A 21840-nucleotide genomic window follows, 5' to 3' on the forward strand; every position below is an offset into this window, starting at 1 on the left:
GTGAATGTGTGTATATATGTTTACAGGTATACATAGATAGAGAGCACAGGTCCAATTTAACAGGAAGGAATGATACTTAAAAGGTGAAATTAAGAGGTGAGAGGAATATAATGAGAGGAGATGGGGAGAGACAGATTGGGGCAAACTATCTCATACAGAAGAGGCAAGGGAAAATGGTTACAATGGAGGGGAAGAATAGGAAGGCAAAAGGGAATGGGTCAGCCTTATTCCCATTGAATTTGGCTTGAGGAGGGAGTGAAATACACACTAAATAGGGTATCTCACACTCCAGGAGAATAGGGGGGAAGGGGGTGAGATGGGGGATGATGGAAGGGAGGGTAGGTTTGGGGGGAGGGAGGTTGGAAGCACTCACTTTTGAAAATAGATGGGATCGAAGTGGAGAGTAGATTGGGTGGGAGGTGGGATGGGAGGGAGGGAAGTGTAATCAGTCTTTTACAATGTATCTACTATGTTATTGTTTTGCATTAGCCACACATGTGCAACCTATACTGAACTGCGTATCTTCCCAGTAGGGGTGGGTGACAGGGAAGGAGGGGAATGAATCTGGAATTGAAAGTTTGGAAATCAAATGTTCAAATATGTATATATATGTGTGTGTGTGTGGGTGGGTATACTATTATTAATACCATCTTACATGTAATTGGGAATTGGGATGTGCAGGCACTGAGGCATAGAGATCCACTGGAAAAGTGGAAAGGGGTATGGGGGGAAATGTGAGAGAGAGCAGATTAGAGGAAGGGATATCTTGTGGGACTGCTATTTTGGGGCGGTGGGTTGGGGGAGAAATGGGGAGAAAATTTGTAACTCAAAATCTGGAGGAAATGGATGATGTAAATCAGAAGTTAATAAAGCATTAAAAAAATAAAAAAATAAAAGACTAGCATGCCCTTTCCTGTCATCCATTACTTTTCCTTTTACCTATCCTTTAAGTCAGCTAGACTTCTACTTAATCCATGAAGTTCTCAATATAAAGAGAAACATTGAAAGATGACTGGATTACTTTTTGTTGGAAAAAGTGAGAACTGGAGTCTACCAGACTCTGCCTTCAGTGACTTAAAACTTGATTTCAACTCCTCTCAACAAGATGGTTCTCCCAGGTTAAGCTGATTGCTCCAGAGCCCATCCCTTTGCTGCTGACTCAGCCGTGGATCCCAGTACCTTCCCACCTTCCCTCAGCTCCTCTGATTATAGGGCTGCAGGGTGGAACACTAAACTCCTCCCAAAGCCTTCCTATGTGGAAGGCAGCATGTGGACTTTCCAGCTCACTCCACTTTGCATCTGCCGTTCTGCTTGGCTTCAACTCTACGGAACCAGATGGGGGGGGCCTGCCTGGGGATCCCCTAATGTCTCCTTCCTCCTTAGCCGCCCTGCCCCCAGCTTCCCTTTGTATAGTGTCTTCCCTCATTAAATTGTGATCTTCTTGAGGTCAGGGACTACCTTTCTGTTTTTTTGTATCTCCAGTGCTTTAGCACAGTGACTAGCATATATTAGGTGTTTAATAAATGTTTGTTGAATTGGTTAAATTTTATTCTTCAATACTCATGTGTTTGTATGCTTCAATATTAGTTTCTGGTTCTTAGCCAAAACACATCTACAGCATCGCTTTCTTTTTTTTAAAGAGAAACATGATCCTATAATGGAAACTGTTAACTCAGTGTTGAGTAAAATCTGAGACATCAATAAGAACAATTTCTCATTTTTACCTGGAGACTAGTAAGTAGTAAAAATGGTAGTAATCTCCATGAAATAAGTACATTTCAGTTTAAAGCATAAAAGTTAAAATTTCAGAATCTAATTTTGTTTATCAAATAGGAATGCTTTTTAGTTTTGAAGAGCTTAAAAACTATAGCATCCTTTTTTAGTCATGTATTTATTTCCTGTGTGGCCTTGGAAAAGTCTTTTAAACTCTATAGGCTTTACTTTCCTCACATGCATAAAACAAAAGGAAGGGGCTAGAAGATCCAGGTTCCTTCAAGTCTTAAAACCTGTGATATTACAGAAAATAAGTGCTGAAGACCTTTTATTAGCAACTTGTAATTTCATAGTCTATTTATTAAACAAGATAAGCACTAAGCTCCATTAAAAAATTTTTAAAATCTCAGATTTGAGTTAGAAGAGTTCTCAGAAAGTAACTTAGCTTAATTTGTACCAAACCAGGAATCCCTTCTATAGCATTATCAGTAAATTGATATCCAGTCTCCATTTGAAGAACTTTAGTGATAGGAGCCTACTCCCTTCCAAGGCAGCTTCATCCACTTTGGGCAATTCATACTGGAAAGTATTTCTCAGGTTCCAGCGTTAATCTTCCTTTCTGCACTTTAAACCATTGTGCCTAGTCTCACCCCTAGGGCCAAACAGAACAAATCTAAGTTATAATCCTTCAGCTGTTACTGTTTGTAATCTGAAAACATATTATAAACCATCTTCTCTCCAATAAACACCTCCAATTTCTTGATTAAACGTCTCCAGTTCTTTCCAGTTTGCCATTTTATGTTATCTTCTGCTTTCACTCAGGCTTGATATTGCTAAAATGAGACACAGAACTGAAAATAATATTCCAGATATGTACTGTGGAGGGCAGAATTCAACAGGACTGCTTCTTTCCTAATTCTGGACACTGGGTACATCTGTCATCAGTTCAGCCTCAAGTTGCATTAGTTTTAACTGCCATCCTGCATTAATTTAAGGGCAGCTAGGTAGCTCAGTGGATAGAGTGCTATGAAGACTCATCTTCCTGAGTTCAAATTTGATCTTAGACACTAGGTGTGTGACCCTGGACAAGTCACTTAATCCTATTCGCCCCAATTTTCTCATCTGTAAAATGGACTGGAGAAAGAAATGGCAAAACTGCTCTAGTATCTTTGCCAAGAAAACCCCAGATAGGGGGCAGCTAGGTGGCACAGTGAATAGAGCACCAGCTTTGGAGTCAGGAGGACCTGAGTTCAAATGCGGCCTCAGACACTTAACACTAGCTGTGTGACCTTGGGCAAATCACTTAACCTCAACTGCCCTGCCTTCCCCTCCAAAAGAAGCAACAACAACAAAAAGAAAGCCCCATATAGGGCCACAAAGAGTCAGACATGACTGAGCAACAACAAAAACACTGATTTAATTATTTATGGCATACTGATACTCCATTTTCACATACCACTCACATTGTCTTAACAGTTGACCAGTGAAAGGACACTGTTTGAGTTCCCAATTTTTTGGCTAGCATAAAAAGGATTGCTGTGAAGATTTTTGTATCTATAGATCCTTTTCTCCTTTTTTTTCCCCTTTGGGTTATAGGCCCAATAGGTAGTATAGCTGAGTACAAGGGTATGCAGAATTTAGTAACTTTCTGGATATAGTTCCAAATTTCTTACTAGGATGGCTAAAAGTTCACCAACAATATATGATTGCACATATTTTCCCATTGCCATTTCAGTGTGCATATAGGTCCTTTTTTAAAAAATCTCTTTAGGAGGGGCGGCCAGGTGGCTCAGCGAGTAAGAGCACTGTCTTCAGTGTTGGGATGACCTGGAGATCGAATCCTGGGCTCAGACACTCAGCACCACACCCAGAAATAACTGGCTGTGTAACCTTGAGCAAGTTACTTAACCCCGATTGCTTAAAAAAAAAATCTCTTTAGGGTACAACTTGATTAGGGTAACATTGGATAAGTAAGTTGAGTGTTACTGTCATTTTTATTATAGTGGCTTGACCTACCCATGAGCAATTAATGTTCCTCTATTTATTTGTTATTTTTACAGTGTTTTATAGTTAGGTTGATAAAGTCTCTGAGTGAATCTTAATAGATATACTGTATTTTAGTAAAGATTCTATAGTTTTTCTTGAATGGAATTTTTCCTTTTCAAGCTATTCTTCCTGGGTTTTGTTGGGTATATATAGGAATGCAGAGTATTTATATGGATTTCTCTTTTATCCTGTAGCTTTGAGAGATTTTGTTTCCTTTTTACCTATGCTTATTCCTTTAATTTCTTTTATCTTATTGCTATAGCTAGCATTTTATTTCATTAAACATATTTTCACATTAGTCATGTTATGAAAGAAGAATCAGAAGGAAAGGGAAAAACCACGAGAAAGAAAAAAAAATAGTAGGTCTCGATTTGCATTCAGACTCCACAGTTATTTTTCTGGATGTGGATAGCATTTTCCATCATGAGTCTTTTGGAACTGTCTTAGATCATTGCATTGCCAAGAAGAACTTACCAAAGTTGGTTATTGCCTAGTGTTGCTGTTACTGTGTATGATGTTCTGGTTCTGCTCACTTTACTCAGCATCAGTTCGTGTGAGTCTTTTCAGGTTTTTTTGAAATCTGCCTGCTCATCATTTCATATAGCACAGTTGTATTCTGTTACATTCATATATCCCAACTTATTCAGCCATTCCCCATTTGATGGGCATACCTTCAATTTCCAATTCTTTGCCACCACAAAGAGAGCTGTATAGCTAGCACTTCTAGCACTGTGTTGATAATAATGGGCATCTTTGCTTTACCTGATCTTACTGGAAAGACCTTTTATTTCCATTACATTATCTCCACTATGTGTGATGCTGGAAATCTCTTTAACATTCAGCCATTTGGGAATTACAGTTGATAGTATTCCTAAACAAAGGGGAATTTCACAAAGTGATAGAACATGGTTATCTAACTGTCAAACAGGACAGATGTCCCTTAAAAAGTTAAAATTGATAGTATTCCTAAACAAAGAGGAATTTCGCAAAGTGATAGAACATGGTTATCTAACTGTCAAACAGGACAGTTGTCCCTTAAAATAAAAACACTTAAGATGTTGTTAAATCTCAGAAAATTATTCCCTAAACCATTCAGTCCTGTCAGAGATAAAGACAGCAATGACTTTTAAATAGATTAAGGTATTCCTAGTCTAAATCTGATTATTACTCTTAATACATTTTCCGGGAACCTTAGAATGGATTCTTGATCCCAGACAAAAAGAAACAAAAGGGTTCCAGGCTTTCTTTTCTTTTCCTTTTTTTTTTTTTGGAGGGTGGAGGGCAGGGCAATTGTGGTTAAATGATTTGCCCAAGGTCACATGGCTAGTAGTAAGTGTTAAGTGTCTGAGGTCAGATTTGAACTCAGGTCCTCCTGACTCCAGGGCCTGTGATCTATTCACTGTGCCACCAAGCCGCCCTTAGGCCTTCTTTTCTTAGAAGGAAGTTTTCTCTCAGGTAAATCTGGAAGGGACTTAAGACAGGAGAAATATTTATTTCTTGATATTTTCTTTAATAGTAAAAAAAAGTTTTCATAATGATCCTATCACAGTAAAGATAATGTCAGTGTTTTCTGCTTTCTGTATTCTTTTTTCTTAGCCAATATACCTGGGAAATTTTTCCCATTATATTTTCATTTTACAGTTCTCTTGATCAGATTTGCCAGATTTCAGGCAACTCTAATTTTTTAGAAACCTCTTTTTGTTAGAGGCACTCAGTTCCTGACCAAGAGTTTACTAAGTTTCATTATTTTGGCCCAGAAACCCAAGCCTTATTAGCATTTTCCTAAATCACCTGTAACCCTCACCTTCAATGAGGAGTGATGAAAATACCACATGTTTATATGGTTGTCTGTTTCTGGTGAGAGCGTTACTATCTGTCCATTCTGCCAGGCTCACAACCTCAGTCTTTCACTCCTCCTCTCCCCTACTACCCATATCCATTCATTTGCCCAGTCATTTGTACTTGCCAAAATAATACACATCTGTCTCCTTTCCACAACCACCCTACTGTAGGCCCTTATCACCTATCATCATCATCATTATTATTATTCTAATAACTTCCTATTTGGTCTCTCTGCTTCAAATCTTTCTCTGACCAAACTGTGATTTCTAGTGTTGTCAAAGTGATAATCCTAAAATATCCATCTCACTATGTTATTTCCCAGCTTTATAAACTCTAGTGGCTCCCTCTTGCCTCTAGGATTAAGGGATTAAGTACAAATCTCTTTCCTTTCCAGATTTATTGCAAATTATTTTACTTAATGTGTCCTTATGTTCTAAATAAACTGGCCTGCTTAATGTAGCTTGTTTGTATTGTTAAATCTCCCATTTTTCAGATTCTATTAGGCTCTTTAACTGCTTGACTTAAGTACTATTTCCTAGATGACGGCTGTTCTGATTTGTACTTGCTGTCAATGCTCTCTCCTGTAAAAATTATTTAGTTTATACCTTGCATTTATGTGCATTAAAGAGCCCCACCAATAAATGTAAAGGCTTGGAGGGCAGGAACTATTTAATTCTTCCATCTTTGTATTCCTGGTGCCTGGCACATAGTGCTGCTTCATAAATATTTGTTAAATAAGTGAGTGAGTTCACAGGTTATTGTCCCTAGCAGTGCTTTCTAGCTGGTAGCACCATTATTCCGAATATAAATTGCCAGAAGTGGGTAGTGGTTGTCAGGTCTGAGAAATTTTGGCAGAAGCTGGACATGTCATGGATCCATCCCCTGCAATGACAGCATGACTCTTCATTGTTAATGTCAGACCTATATTTGGTCATCTTGGTCCCTCTCAGTAGTCACCTGTTAGTGGCAACATCTCTTCCTTTGGTTAGAATTAGTCTCCATTCAGGATCCTAAAAATCTGCTTCATTCTGTAGAGCGTCATCTTTCTCTGCTCATTTTGGACGAACTTTTAGACCTATTCATAATTCCAGAGATTCTTGTTTCATTTTTCTTCTCACATCTAAAATAGTGATAGGAGATGAAAAAAAAACCTCCCACCAATGCCTTTTTTTTCCTTTTTGGAGGGGGGAAGGTAGGACAGTTGGGGTTAAGTGACTTGCCCAAGGTCACATGACTAGTTTTGTGTTAAGTATCTAAGGCTGGTAGGGGCGGCCAGGTGGCTCAGCGAGTAAGAGCACCGGCTCCAGTGTCGGGATGACCTGGAAATCGAACCCCGGGCTCAGACACTCAGCACCACACCCAGAAATAACTGGCCGTGTAACCTTGAGCAAGTTACTTAACCCCGATTGCTTAAAAAAAAAAAAAAGTATCTGAGGCTGGATTTGAACTCAGGTCCTCCTGACTCCAGGGCCTGTGCTCTATTCACTGCGCCACCTAGCTGCCCCAAATGCCATGTAAAAAAAAGACAACACTACCCCCCCTTACTTCTGTCTCTGAGGGTCCTAGGTTCCTTCATTTTCTCCCAGCTTCACCTCCAAGAATTAGTTATATTTATTTTGCATACATTTACATATTTTCATTTTGTGTTGTCCAATAGAATGTGAGTTACTTGAAGGCAAGGCCTGGTTAATTTTCATCTTCAGATTTTGATGACAACTTGGCACAAAAAATAAGTACTTAATAAAGGTGGAGATTCCAGTATCTTTGAAGATATGTTGGCCAATCTGTTCCATTTTGGGGGCATTTATATTTGTATTTTTGTTTCTATTACTTTTTACTTGTTTTCTTTTTTTGAAAAAATTGATTTTTAATATTCTTTTAAAATTTTGAATTCTCAATTCTCTTTCTCCTTTCTCCCATCCTACCTACTGAGATGGTAAGCAGTGTGATATCAGTTACACCTGTGAAATCATGCAAGACATATCCTTATCAGGGGCTGCTAGGTGGCACAGCGAATAACAGAGCACAGGTCCAGAAATCAAGTGGACCTGAGTTAAAATCTGGTCTCAGACAATAGGTGTGTGATCCTGGGCAAGTCACTTAACCCCAGTTGCTGCAAAAAACCAAAAATATATCCATATTAGCCATATTGCAAAAAATCAAGAAAAACAAAATGAGAAAATTATACTTCAGTTTACATTGAGAGTTCATCAGTTTTCTCCCTGGAGGGAGATAGCATTTTTTCATCATAAGTCCTTTGAAATTGTCTTGGATCATTGGATTGATCAGAGTGGTCAAATCTTTTACAATTGATCATCATTACAACATTGTTATTACTGTGCACAATGATCTCCTGGTTTTCCCTTCACTTTGCATCAGTTCATGTAAGTCTTCCTAGGTTTTTCTGAAAGCATCTGCTCATCATTTTTTTATAGACATTAGTATTCCATCACTATCATATACCACCACTTGTTCAGCCATTCATTCCTCAGTTGACAGGCATTCCCTTAATTTAAAATTCTTGGCTACCACAAAAAGAGCTGTTATAAATATTTTTGTATAGATAGGTGCTTCTCCCTTACATTTTGATGATTTTAAAAGAAGAATGAAGAGAGAAAGGAAGAATAGTTTATTTTATTTATTTTTTAGGAAGACTACTCTATGAAGGTGGGGAGGGAAAGGAAAATTGGAGAAAACTATCTCACATAAATGGACCCTGCAGGTAGAAATCTAAAGAACATGGAAAGGGAAGTAGAGAGGAGCAAATGATACTTGAACCTTGCTCTCATCTGAATAGGCCTTTACAAGCTATATATTTGAAACATAGACACAGTTAAAATAAGGTTCTAGAGCAGTACACAGAATCACATTAAAGTGATTAAAGCCCCAGAAGCCTCTGCCTTGGTTTTCTGAGAGCGGCCAAGGTAGAGAGGTTTATAGCAATATGGTACACAGTGCCATACCCTCATACTGCTATCTGACACAGTAGAAGATAAGATTCAGGTTAAAAAGTGTTTTAGTTTTAAGAATTTTATTTGAAGTACAGTATAGTACTATAAGAATTCATGTGTTATGAAAAATGAGTATTGTCTGAAATCTTTGAAAAATTGAGATGTTAGCACAAAAGGTCACGAAATTCTTAGGAATTGCTAATAAGAAAATTGTTTTGCATGTTAACCAATTTTATTTTGTTTACTGAATATTATGGGTTATTTCATGGTAACTATGTTAAGAAACGTTTATATTTTCAGAATATTTTGTTATAGAATTGTATTCATAAAAGTGTATATTCAGCAATATCTAGCAAAAGATTACAGTTTTTAGTGATTATAGGAACCTAGGTTCAGTGTATCAGCATTCATGTTTTTGACTTTCGAGCTGTTTTCTAGGAGCTTTACCCATGCCAAAGTTGAGGACTGACTTTATCTTATTATCTCATTTAAGCATGAAAGGAATTTAACCTGGTTTATGTCCCTTATGATTGACTCATTCATGTTCACTTTTTTATGCTTTTCTTGACTCCTGTGTTTGAATGTCAGGTTTTCTACTTGGCTATGGTCTTTTCATTAGGAATGTGTGGAAATCCTCTATTTCATTAAAAATTCCTTCCCTCTTCCCCCCTCCCAGGATTATACTGGTTTTAGACTAATAATTCTTGGTTGTATGCCCAGATCTTTTGCCTTCTGGAATACAGTTATCTTTTCCATATGGTGGGGCTTAGGGGTGTGGCATTGCTGTGATTTGGAAAATCCACATAAAATTTTTTGCCCCCTCCTTTGAGAAGTCTGAATTTTTTCTTTTATGGGGTGTTTACAGTACCTTTTGTAAAATTTGGATTAAGCATTTGGTCATATTCTGTGTCATTTTCTGCCCTTTGCATGTTGTCTGCAGCTTCTGCAAAACTGTTTAATTTCTTAAGTCAACCTGCGATATATCTTACAGTGGGGAAAGTTATGATGTGGAAGGGATAATTGTATTATATTCTAAACTCTCTGCTCCTTTGTAGTGGTGGTTGTTAAATCTTTTGAGATCCTGTGTGGTTCCTTTGTACTTGAATTCTTTCTGGCTGCTTGCACTATATTTTCTTTGTTGTGAAAGCTCTAGATTTTTACTATTAATATTCCTAGTAATTTTCATTTGGGGCTTCTTTCAGGAGGTAACCAATGGATTCTTTTTTTTTTTTTAAGCAATTGGGGTTAAGTAACATGGCTAGTTTTTCTCCTATGATTTCTTGAAATATGATATTTAGGCTCTTTTACAAAAAAGATCCTGGCTTTCACGTAGTCTAATGAATTTTAAATTATCTCTCTTCAATTTATTTTCCAGGTTTGATTTTTTACTATGAAATACTTTACATTTTCTCCTCCTTCAGTCTTTTGACTTTGTTTTCATGTTTCTTGATGTATCATGGAATCATTGGCTTCTTTTTGGTCAATTCTCATTTTCAGGGCCTTATTTTCTTAGGTAAGCTTTTGTACCTCTTGTTCTAAGCTGTTAATTTTCTTTCTGTATCTCTCATTTCTTTTTTTTTCTTTCATTTCTTCCTTCTACCCTTCATTTATATTTTTAAATAAGTTTTTGATGTCTATTTTTTTATGTCACCATAGTAATTACCTCTATCTTTTATTGTTAATAATTCTCCCACTAGCCATAATTTTGAACAGTACTTATTTTCTCCACTAATTTTTGGTCAGGTATCCATTTGGAATTTCTTGTGGTAAATGGAACATTTTTCTAAACCTAATTTCTGCCCAACTGCTTTCCCCTTTTCCCAACAGTCCTCAGACAGGGAGTCCTCCTTGCCTCAGTAACGTAAGTTCTTGAGTTTAATAGCCACTGGGCTACTGGAATTGTTTGTTTGAATATTGTTGCTGGTTCTCCCTTACCAAGCCTGTTTCACTCTTTATGCTTTCTCTTATTTTGTCTTGTTTTATAAGTTATCATATTGACATTTGATTCACACTAAATCTGTAATTTGGTTTATGTAATATGTGTGTATATATATATACACACCTTTTGGAGGGCAATTGGGGTTAAGTAACTTGCCCAAGGTTACACAGCTAGTTTTTTTGTGCGGGTGTTAAGTGTCTGAGGAACTCAGGTTCTCCTGACTCCGGGGCCGGTGCTTTACTCACTGCACCACCTAGCCGCCCCTATACAATATTTTTATTAGATCATGTGCCATAGTTTTTTGAGGTAGGACATAGACTTTTGAGTTTGAGAAAAGCAAATATTAGTTATTTTATTGTGGGGTTGGAAGGTGATTTATCTAATCCTAATTAGAGGTAATTTACTTAATTCTGATTCTAGGAAACTGAGAGCGACTTACCTGAGGTCAGCTAAGTAGTTATAAGAGCTCTTGACTCCCAATCTTATGCCATACTAGTTTCTTCTATGTTTTCTTATTTATGATAGCATTACTGTGTCCTGAGGTATTTTTTCTTTTTTGAGGAAATAAAGGAATATTTTAGCAGCAAGAGTGATTTTACATATTTGTAGATTACAGTTATATTAGATTTTTTAATGTAGTTTGTGTACTCATCTTTTATTTTAACTACTTATTTATTAAAAGGAGATGTGGTCAAGACTTGTACATATGAAAAGCCACTAATATTTGCCTCCTCAGATTATTGCCAAACAATTTGACCTTAACAAATAGTACCAGTGTTGTTTGTTGAGTTATATCTGAATTTTATAGACTGAATTTAAATTTAGACACAAAGCACCAATTTAAGGAAAGCTGCCTTTTTTACATCTTTCTTGGAGCAGGGAAAGGTCATTATATGTGTATTTCAGCTTTCCATGCTTTCTTTGCAGTGTTATTCTCTTTCACCTACAGGCCTTCTTGCTCTTCCTTGAAATAGCAAAAACAACAAAAAATGACTTTATTTCCAGACTTTAGGCATTTTCAGTGGCTGTCTACCATGTCAAGAATTCTCTCTCATCTATCACCTGACTTCCTTTAAAACTCAGCTAAAATCCCATCTACAAAAAAAGTCTTTGCCAGTCTCCCTTCTTTCTATTGATTTTTTCCAATTTATCATGTATATACTGTGTTTTACATATTTATTCGCATGTTGTCTCTGCCTGGAGAACTCCTTGAGAGTAGGAACTGTGCTAAACCCCAAAGTGTATGGTGTATAACATCACTTAATAAATACTTCTTGACTGTTATTTTGATTTAAGTGAATATTGTTCTCCCTGCCACCCAGTATCTTTTTAGATTATATTACTAGTAGGGAGGTGTGTATCCTTTTGAACTGGCAGCATGGTGTGAGCATTTATCCTTTTATTTGACCAGATCCTTATTACCTTTCACATTGACTTGACTTTGTTGTAGTGATTTATTCTTTTGACTTGGGTTTCTTCCTTCTGTACTACTTGGTATGTCTTCTCATATTTCTTTGAATTCATATTCATCATTCTTTATGCTGTAGTGACATTTCATTTATCATCCCTCAATTCCATCTTTATAACAAAAATTCTGTGGAGATTTCTGCATATATGAACCTTTCCTTGCTTCTCATTAACTTCATTTGAATATACTGTAGTACAAGACATGGAATCTCTGAGTTAAAGGATATGAAAAAGTTAGTAACTTATAATTTAACTTAAAAATAATTTAAGTTTCCAGAATTGTTTTTCACATAAATGTTATGTTGCATTTTCTTGGAAGGTTTTTTTTTCATCTATTGACTTTTGTAACTAATAGGATGAATTATGCCACTATCTATCTAGTGTTGGATTCTTGGTATCAGTTCACTCAATAATAGTGAATAGTTTGGTTTTCATTCCTGTAGTTTCTTTGCCAATGTTTTCTTTATTTTTGGATTATTATTTATTAGTAATATTAGTTTATAGTTCTTTCTCTGCTTATAGACATAAAATATTTCCTTGGTTTTGGCACCAGGACTTCATATTAGGAGTTTGGTGGAGTCCCTTATTTCTCTGTATTGAAAACAGGAAAAGAGGTCCAAGCATGATTTCAGGTGAATAACAAAATTTAAGACAAAGCAGGAAGCTTTATCATGCTCATGTGTTCCATAGATAAATGTCAGTATGAGACATATAAACACTAGAAGGTATAGTGAGTATGCAGGGAAGTGGGAGAGGAACAACCATCTGTGTATTACCTACTATGTGCCACGCGCTCTGTGCTAAGGTCTTTACAAATACTATCTTAGTTAACAATCCAGGGAGTAGGTACTGTTATATTCTCATTTTACAATTAGGGAAACTGAGGCAAACAGGTCCAGTGACTTGCCTGAGATCACACAGCTAGTAAGTATATGAGGCCAGATTGGAACTCAGATCTTAGTAACTCCAGGCCTAGCAGTATATCTACTGAACCACCTAGCTAGCTGCCTCTAAATGAGTTTATAGCAAAGATAAATGGAACTCAAAAAAACCTAGGTAGATGTAGATATTCCCTTTAGTAATTCAAAAGGCAGCCTATCCAACTATCCATGCTTGCCCATGATCTCTTGGTCACGTTTTCTTATTTTGGCATAGGGCATTTTTTTTTGGAGGGGGGAAGGCAGGGTGATTGGGGTTGTGACTTGCCCAAGGTCACACACTAGTAAGTGTTAAGTGTCTGAGGCCTTAAGTCCTCCTGACTCCAGGGCCAGTTCTCTATTCACTGAGCCTCCTAGCTGCCGCAAGCATAGGGTACTTCCCCAGTGTATTGGATATTGCAAGGATACCATTGGAGCTCACAGGATGACCATTCATTATCCTTTGCTCAGACATAATTGTAAGAGACTTTAATATTCCCCTTTTCTGGACATGAAAAATCTAATAGGTAAGCAGCAAGGAAATTATGGGTTTGAATATAATATTGGGAAAATCTGTATTATATATATATATAAAGAGAATTCATAATTTTAATTGATTGATTAATTGACCATTCCCAAAATAAGGATATCATTTATGTAGGGACTCTCATAAAAATTTATTTCTAAGTAGACTTTAAGAATTCATGAAATAATAACGATGATATAGAATAAAATAAAAACTTAATTTATCTCCCATCCAGCTATAAATATTGTTCTGTTATCCTTGGATAGATACACAAATAGGTAATACACCAAATCCCTGGAAAAATTCAAAATTAAAGAGGTAATAGTACAGTATGAAAAAATTTAGAAGTAGATAAGACAAGTGAATACTCTCAAATGTTAAAAAAAACACAACTTATTTCATAGGCTAAATTCTAAAATTAACTACTCTGCACTATTATCTTGTAATCATCTTTTTCTTCAAACTTTTCTTTCTGATAGGTATAAACAGTTTTGTTGAAATCATTCTTGGTAATCATGGCAGAAGGTGGATTTGATCCCTGTGAATGCGTTTGCTCTCATGAACATGCAATGAGACGACTAATCAATCTGGTAAGATAAATGGGAAATTTTTACCCTGAGTTTGCCTATACTCTTTTATTTTGATGTATAATTTTCATTTTTTGGTTATGGTATAAGTAAAATTGAATTGAAATGTCTTCATTAAATTGAAATGCCTTCATTAAAAGCCATGATGTATATTTTGTGATCAGTAGATTTGTTAATAATTAAGTATTAATTCATTTTCTAATATAGCTAGCTAAAATGTTCCGCATTCATTCAATCAGAGGTTAATGAGGTAGAAGCTTCTATTATATAGCATACACAAACTACTTGCCATTTCATTCAAATATCCTAAACAAATAAACTAAAGCTTATTTGTACTTAGTTGATGTCAAATTATTGTCTAATTTTAATAGGTACCACAGCAACCTTTGTATAGTAGATTTCTAAACCTGAACTTGTGACCTACTTAAGTTTGCATACAGTATATATTTTCTACAACAAAATTAAAATACAGAAAAACAATTTGAAGAATCATGGAGCATTTGTTATAAGGGAATACATTGTGAATAGTTGATATTTTCAGCTTATAAACTCAATAGTTATTAAGACTAGCATGGGTAGGATTTTCTAAGTCTTGTCAAGAATTTGTACTCTCTACTGTACTTACAAATTGATAATAATTTAAGTTTAAACTATGTAAAAATATGCCCTTTTGTAGTATTCTTGTGAAGCTAGATAAAAGTGTCTAAATACTTGTTGGTTTAGTTATTAAGGAGTCAATATTCTAATCCAGTGCTACCATGTGCTTTATTTTGGGTATGCTTCTTTTAAATGTCTTTTCTTTGGGGACTAGGCTATACTGTACATAATTACTAACTTTTAAAAGGGTGACTTCTAGAGTAAAGATCAAAATTAAGAACCAGAGAATTTTAAAAGAGACACAGAGGAAATGGGCATGGAGGTAGAATAGGAGTACTGTAATGGTGATACCTTTCTTTAGATGCAGGTTAACTAAAAAATATCATTTGTGAGGTAGTTGTCAACCATTTTTTATGTCTAGATACATTTATCCATAGGAATAAATTTTACTTTGAAATTACAAAAAGCTAGGGTGACTAGGTGGTGCAGTGAATAGAGCACCGGCCCTGGAATCAGGAGGACCTGAGTCCAAATCCAGCCTCAGACACTTAACACTTACTAGCCGTGTGACCTTGGGCAAGTCACTTAACCCCAGTTGCCCTGCATTCCTCCCTCCAAAAAGCAAAAAAAAAAAAAAAGAAATTACAAAAAGCTAGTTTATAATTTAACTATTTCAAATTTCCCTAATGGAATAACTTTCTTATATAAGTTGATTTTTTTTCATAATTTTCTTCTTGTTTTCATGATACTATAAGTGTTCCTTCTGATGCAAATTTCTTTGTAATATTGTTTTTCTTATTTTAAAAAGATGCTGATAGAATTGATGTACAAAAGTATCTTGACAAGCTAAAGTATTGGGTTGGATCTCATAAGATAAAATTCATTGGAGAGAAATATAAAGTATTATTCTGGAGTATTGTGTTCAGTTCTGGGTGCTTCATTTTAAGAAGGATATTGATATATTGGAGAGGAAGACAACAAGGACAGTGAAAGGCTTTGAGTTCTTATCCTATCCTATCAGTTGGTGACCCTTCAGTGTATTTAGCTTGGAGAAGAGAAGACTCAGGGGTCTATAATTGTATGAAGTATTTGAAAGGGCTGTCTCATGGAGAAAGGATTAAACTTGTTTTATTTAGCCCCAAAAGGCAGAACAGAAAATAATAGGTAGAAGTTGTAAAGAGGTCAGTTTAGATTAGATTGATGGAAAACACTTAGAGCTGCTCCAAAATTCAGTAGACTCCCTAGAGAGGTGATGAGTCGGAGGTTTTCAAGCAGAGGCTGGTTTTTATTCACTCAGGTATATATTATGTATATGTCATATACATAATATTATATATATATTATAGTAGATACTCATTTCAGGTATGATTTTAACTAAATTAAATGGTAGGCAGCTAGATTGTTCAGCAGATAGAGCACTGGACCTAGAGTCAGGAAGACCTGAATTCAGATCTGGCCTTAGACATTTATTAGCTGTGTGACTCTGGACAAGTCATTTAACCTCTGTTTGCCTTAATCCACTGGAAAAGAAAGTAGCAAACCATTCCAGAATTTTTGCCAAGAAAACCCCATGGATGGTATTGACATGCTATGGTCCATGATGTCATGAAGAGTTGGACATAACTGAACAAAAACAATGAAAATTAAATGGTTACCGAGGTCCCTTCCAACTTAATTATGTGATGCACATAGTAAGCCATAGCCAGAGTACGTATCAGAGAGCAGAATTTCCTTTTCCTATGACTGACATGGCAAAAAAAATTGTTTTCAGTCTCAAATGGAATACTCTGAAAGTTTTGAGGGTCCCAGAAAAATTAAAAGTATCTTCATTACTGACTAAGTTGGAGCCAGGATTTCAGAGGAGTTCACATATAGTATTGGCGATGCAGCTTACAGACCAGATTGTTAAAGCAGGTAATAGTGAACACATTTCATTTTCAAGATTAGCAGACCCTTACACCTTATCTGGTTAATAGTCTTAAAACCTGTGATGCTGAAAACATCTCCCTATATTCTTATCCTTAGTAAGAGAACACTTGATTTTCTGAACTTAGGAAAAGCCATCCTTCCAACTTTTCAAAATAAAAATGAATCACATTCAGAGGAAGAACACTGCCATCAGCACATTAGTACAGCTAGCAGGCTAAGAATTAGAACTCTGTGGATGAAAAGATGGCAAAATGATCAGTTGGTCAGAAGTGATTCTATGTGGCACTGACCAGATTCTGCCCTAAAACATTCCAAGGTTACTGTCACTGCTTTTGGCCTCAGAATATTCTGTGACAGCAGTACAACAGACCTATGTTTTTTCTTTCTATGGGTTTTACCTGAAGATAAATTATAATCTCTATTCATGCCACTTTGCTGTTTATCTAGTTTTCTCTTACTAGAGCTTAGATGTACTGGATGAATGTTTCCGGTGGATTTGCTGCTGCCATTTCGAATCTTCATCATCACTTCATGTACATATACATAAACATATATGTGTGTGTATGTGTGTAGAGAGAGAGCTATCATGTTTGTTCATAATCAGTGATAATAATGTGACTGTTGTAGATAGTTGATGTCTGAAAAAATCAAACATAATCAATGTCAACAACTTCTTGAAGAAGAAAACAAAGGTTGCTAAAAATAGAAGTGGTCTTATAGCTTTCTGGCTGCTTAATAACTGGCTTTGGTTTTACTGCCAGAGGTAATATCACATAAAGTATTTGTGCCCCTTCTCCCACCCCCCACCCAAAAAGGGAATGTTGGCAGAGGCCACATTTGTACAAACTGGCACTAGTTTATATAAGTGGAGTTAAACTACACTGTAAAACGAGAATCATCAGCCTCTGTTTTACAGTGTAGTTGGTGAACATGGAAGTGGGACAGTTTGGTGCAATGGCGAAATCAAGGGTAGCACCATGTGTGTATGTAGTGGAGTCTGGCAAATTGAGTAGATTAAAGAACTGAGAAGTTAGAATATTGGTGGGAGCATGATGTACATATCAGATCCTTAGGAATGATAACAAGATAATGGGAAGGACAGAGACTGAACTAGGCATTGAACTCGTTGAGATACAATGGAGACTGTCCTGGGAGTTGGAGGGAACAGCCACCAGCATCTGGGTTGGATGTTAAATTTTGATAGTATGAACCTCAAAAGAGGAGAGGTTGCTTAGTGAATGTAGTAGAGGAACAGTCTGCAAGGGGCAGGTGGGGACAAAGAATACTCCAATTTCCCTTTCTTGACCAGTAAGCTGCATAGCAGAAATTGTATGAAAGAAAAGGGTAGCCAGTAGTGGAAGGGATGGTGAGGCAAACTGTCATTAAGAGAGAGTCAGGTCTTAGTGAGTACCAGAAAATGAAAGCAGTAAGTAAAGAAGATGAAAGAAATTAGTTAATTATTCTGGAGAAATTCCAAAGGACACAGTGGAAGAAACTACCACATTAAATATAATTATTAAAAAAAATAAGCTGTATATAACAGACTATCAGTGTCATATAGGACTTTTTTCCCTATTCTTTGTCAAATTTATAATCATAACACAGGGAAATTTTTTTTAAAATGCATGACTGCTGGATTCATGTTTCAGTATAAATCATACATAATGTTTTAAATTTTCTTGTAAACATCATGATTATGACTACTACACCCCTTCCCAGGAGAACTGTGTTGTACATTTAGTCACCTTTAAAAAATCCAAGTTGTACTGCCAAGGTTTAAGAGACAGTGCTGGAATTTTGTTTTTCATAGTCATTTGAATATTAGTTGTTAAAATCCTTTGAGCATAAGGAAAAAATGTAGAGTCCTGTTTCTTCTTTAGTTACAAAGACTTAATGCATAATCTATATATTTAAATTGTGAAAGGAATAAAGTGACTTGGAATGACTAATTTGGGAACGAATCTTTTTGAGAAAACTCTTTTCCCCTAATATATGATACTTTTTCATATATAACACGTTAGGTATCATAATGATAATTTACATTTATGTATTTCTTTAAGGTTTACATAGCCCTTTCCCCAGGTAACAATGTGAGGTAAAAGTAGTGCAAATATCATACCTATTTGAATCTGTTAGTTATAGGTGTTCTGTCTTATTTCCCTACTAGATGGTTAAATGCTGAGTGCAGGGGGACCATTCATTATCTTAACTTTGTATGTACCCTACTACTTTACACAATGTTCTTAAGTATACAGTAGGTGCTTAACAAATGTTTCTTTAATGTATACTGCTAAAGAGTGGAACTTTATTCAGTAGGTAGTAATGAGCCAACGAAGCATTTTGAGAAAAAAAATATAACATGATTAGACCTCTAATTGGTATGAATGATGTGTAGGAAGGACTAGATGGCAAGAAACTGGGAAAGGGAGACCAGAAACTATTAGAATAGGCCTTGAGAAGGAGAGGAAGTTGTTAAATCAATTATGTTTTTCCCAACCTCTTAAAACTTACATCAAGGCTTCACCTTATAGAATGGGGTTCCATTTGGTCTTCACAGCTTCCTTTTGGGATCCATTTACAGTAATTTATTGTCAGTTTTTGTGTTAGAAGTAAGAATTAGAGTCAATAAACATATATTTTTAAGTGCCTCCTATGTGTCAGGCTCTGTACCATGCACTGGGGATACAAAAAATGACATGAGTGTCTGCCTTCAAGGAGCCCACAATTTTTAATGGCATATAACATATAAAAAGAAGATGAAAGTAGGAAAGAAGGTACCTAGAGAAGGGACGTGATGAAGTCCTGCAGCTGGGGTAGGGAATAATGAGGTAAATGCCCTGGGTGCTCTCCTTAAATAGTAGCATATCTGGGAGAGCTCTTCAATCTCTGCCCTATCCATTCAGACTGAAGAAGGGGCTCCAAGGGCAGTGGATAATGAGGGGGTGTGAGTTTGAATTGATGTCGTTTTAAAGATGAGATTCTGTAGCTCCAATATTCTAGGAGCACAGGGAACAAACAAAAGGAGCATGATAGTATAAAAATGCTGTTTTGGGGAAAGTAGTTTGACAGCAGTTAAAGTACTAATATAATAGTTAATAAATGTACTCAGTATGTAACACTTTAAAGTTTGCATAATGCAGTAGCAAGAAGCAGTACAGCAAGGATTCCCTTCCCGCAGAACACCCACCATGCCGAATCCTGATGGGGGAATCCAAGACAGAAATCACAAGGAGGCATATTTCCACCCTCAAAATACGGAGACAGAGAGATCTGTGAATTTATGGGATAGGGGGCTTCTGTGAACCATGCCATATGTGAAGCAAACCAGTGCCCAGGGAAATTCTGTGAACCAGAGCAAGAAGGGGTGCCAGAGCAATTCAAAGGCATCTCCACACCTATATCACAGCACCACAACAGGGACGGGTGTGAACTGGCAGCTTTGTTGCCACTACTCAAGTTCCAGGCCATAGATCTAGGGCCAACTGACCAGGGGACTTGTGTTCACCTTACGAATCCCATGGTGGTCTCAGGCCTTCAGTCCAGTCTGGAGCCTACAGAGGAATAATCGGGGCAGGAATCCCAGACCAAATCTTTCACTCTGAACCAGAAGAGCTTCCCACCTGACTGACAATGGCCAAGTGTACTTATATTCTGCTGTTGCTCAGATCCAAAACCAGGTCAGGAACTTGCAGAACTTAGACCAGGGGTGCAACAATTAGGTTTTGCTTCGGATCACATAACTTTGGAAGTGATGGAAATTCTGAGATCTAGAGCCTGAGCTGTCCCTGAGATTCTGAATGAACCTAACACTCAATATCCCAAGAGAACATCAGTGGGACCAGCCCAGAACTTCGCTACAGAAGTGCACAGAGCCTGGCCTTAACATAAAGTCTGAAGTCAGAAAGTGAGCAAAACAAACAAAAAACAAAAAAAGACCACCATCATAAAATCTCTAAGCCAAGCCTCGAGGAAAAATACAGCATGAGCACAAATTTAACTAGATTTCCTGAAAGAGATAAAGCAAGAGTTAAAAAATAAAAAAGTTAAAAGATGTTTTTGTCAATGCAATGAGTGTGCTATAGGAAAAATATGGAAAAGAAATAAGAGCCATAGAAGAAAGAACCAGAAAGGTAACTTGACTGCGTGGCACAGGAGGTATGAAACCCAATCAGCATGTTCCTTAAAAATTAGAAGGAACCAAAAGAAGCCAATGACTACATGAGAAAACAAGAAATATATTTTTTAAAATTAAAAGACAAAAAAAAATAAGAGAAAATGTAAAGTATCTCATAACAAAAATAGTTAACTGATCTGGAACATAAATCAAGGAGAATATATTTAAGCGCCATTATACTATCTGAACACCATGGTCACACAAAAACCTCGACATCATATTTGTTGTTTGTTGTTGCTTATCGAAGAAAACTAATGACATCACAATGGGTGATGTCTCGACTCACTCTTGAATCATGAAATGTCGTCAGCCTCACTCTCTCTTCCAGAGTCATCAGAGTCCAGTGGCAAGAAAAGTCAAGACAACTAATGATGGTCTGGGATGCAGTGGATGACCCTGGCATCTTTGATGTCTGACCAAGCTCTGAGTTCCTGCTTCAGTCACCCTAGTGCCCATTGTAACAAGTTGTTCTTGTCCTCCCACTCCAGACATCACATTTAAACAATTCATAAAAGAAAATTGTACAGATATCTTAGAACCAGAGATCAAAGAGGAAGTATAAGGAATCTACTGGTCACCTCCTGAAAGAAACCCCAAAATAAAAACTCCTAGGAAAGAGAATGCCCAATCGGGAACTACCAGGTCAAAGAAGAACTGTAAGGATCCAAGAATATTTCACATACTAAGGAGCCACAGGAAAGATCACGCATGATTTTACAGCCACCATTCGAAAGGAGCAGAGAGCTTGGATTGTGATATTCCTGAAAACAAAGGATATGATAGGACTACAGCCAAAAAGTAGCTTGCTGAGCAAAACAAAGTAGAATCCTGCTGTGGGAAAAAATGGATCTTTACTGAAATAGAGGACTTCAAGCATTCCTGATAAAAGGAATAGAGCTGCATAGAAACTTTGACAGTCAGACATAGGAGTTAAGAGAAACATAAAAAGGTAAACATCAACAATGATAAAAGACCAAACAAGGATAAAATGCTTATATTCTAATATGGCGAGATGTTTTATTTGTCTCCTTTGAACCCTGTCATTAAGGGTCATAGAGGGAGTCTAATTAGAATGCCTAGGAACTGGTTTTGTGATGTCTTGATGTTAAAAGATGAATAGAAAGGGAGGGGAAGAGAAATATATTGGGAAGT

General features: G+C 36.6%; 1 protein-coding gene across 1 annotated transcript in view; it reads left to right on the forward strand.

Annotated features, from left to right (window-relative positions):
• SMIM14 (small integral membrane protein 14) overlaps positions 1 to 21840 on the forward strand; it is a 66756-nt gene that overhangs the window by 8775 nt on the left and 36141 nt on the right. The window contains exon 2 of the mRNA XM_069068239.1: positions 13881 to 13991. Coding sequence (XP_068924340.1) covers positions 13917 to 13991 — 75 coding nt within the window. The 5' untranslated portion in view covers positions 13881 to 13916. The remainder of the gene's footprint in view (positions 1 to 13880; positions 13992 to 21840) is intronic.

Source organism: Petaurus breviceps, unplaced genomic scaffold, assembly GCF_028583685.1.
Source record: "Petaurus breviceps papuanus isolate PSGF00001 unplaced genomic scaffold, PetGlider_PUasm1.0 140, whole genome shotgun sequence".
Classification (NCBI taxonomy): domain Eukaryota; kingdom Metazoa; phylum Chordata; class Mammalia; order Diprotodontia; family Petauridae; genus Petaurus; species Petaurus breviceps.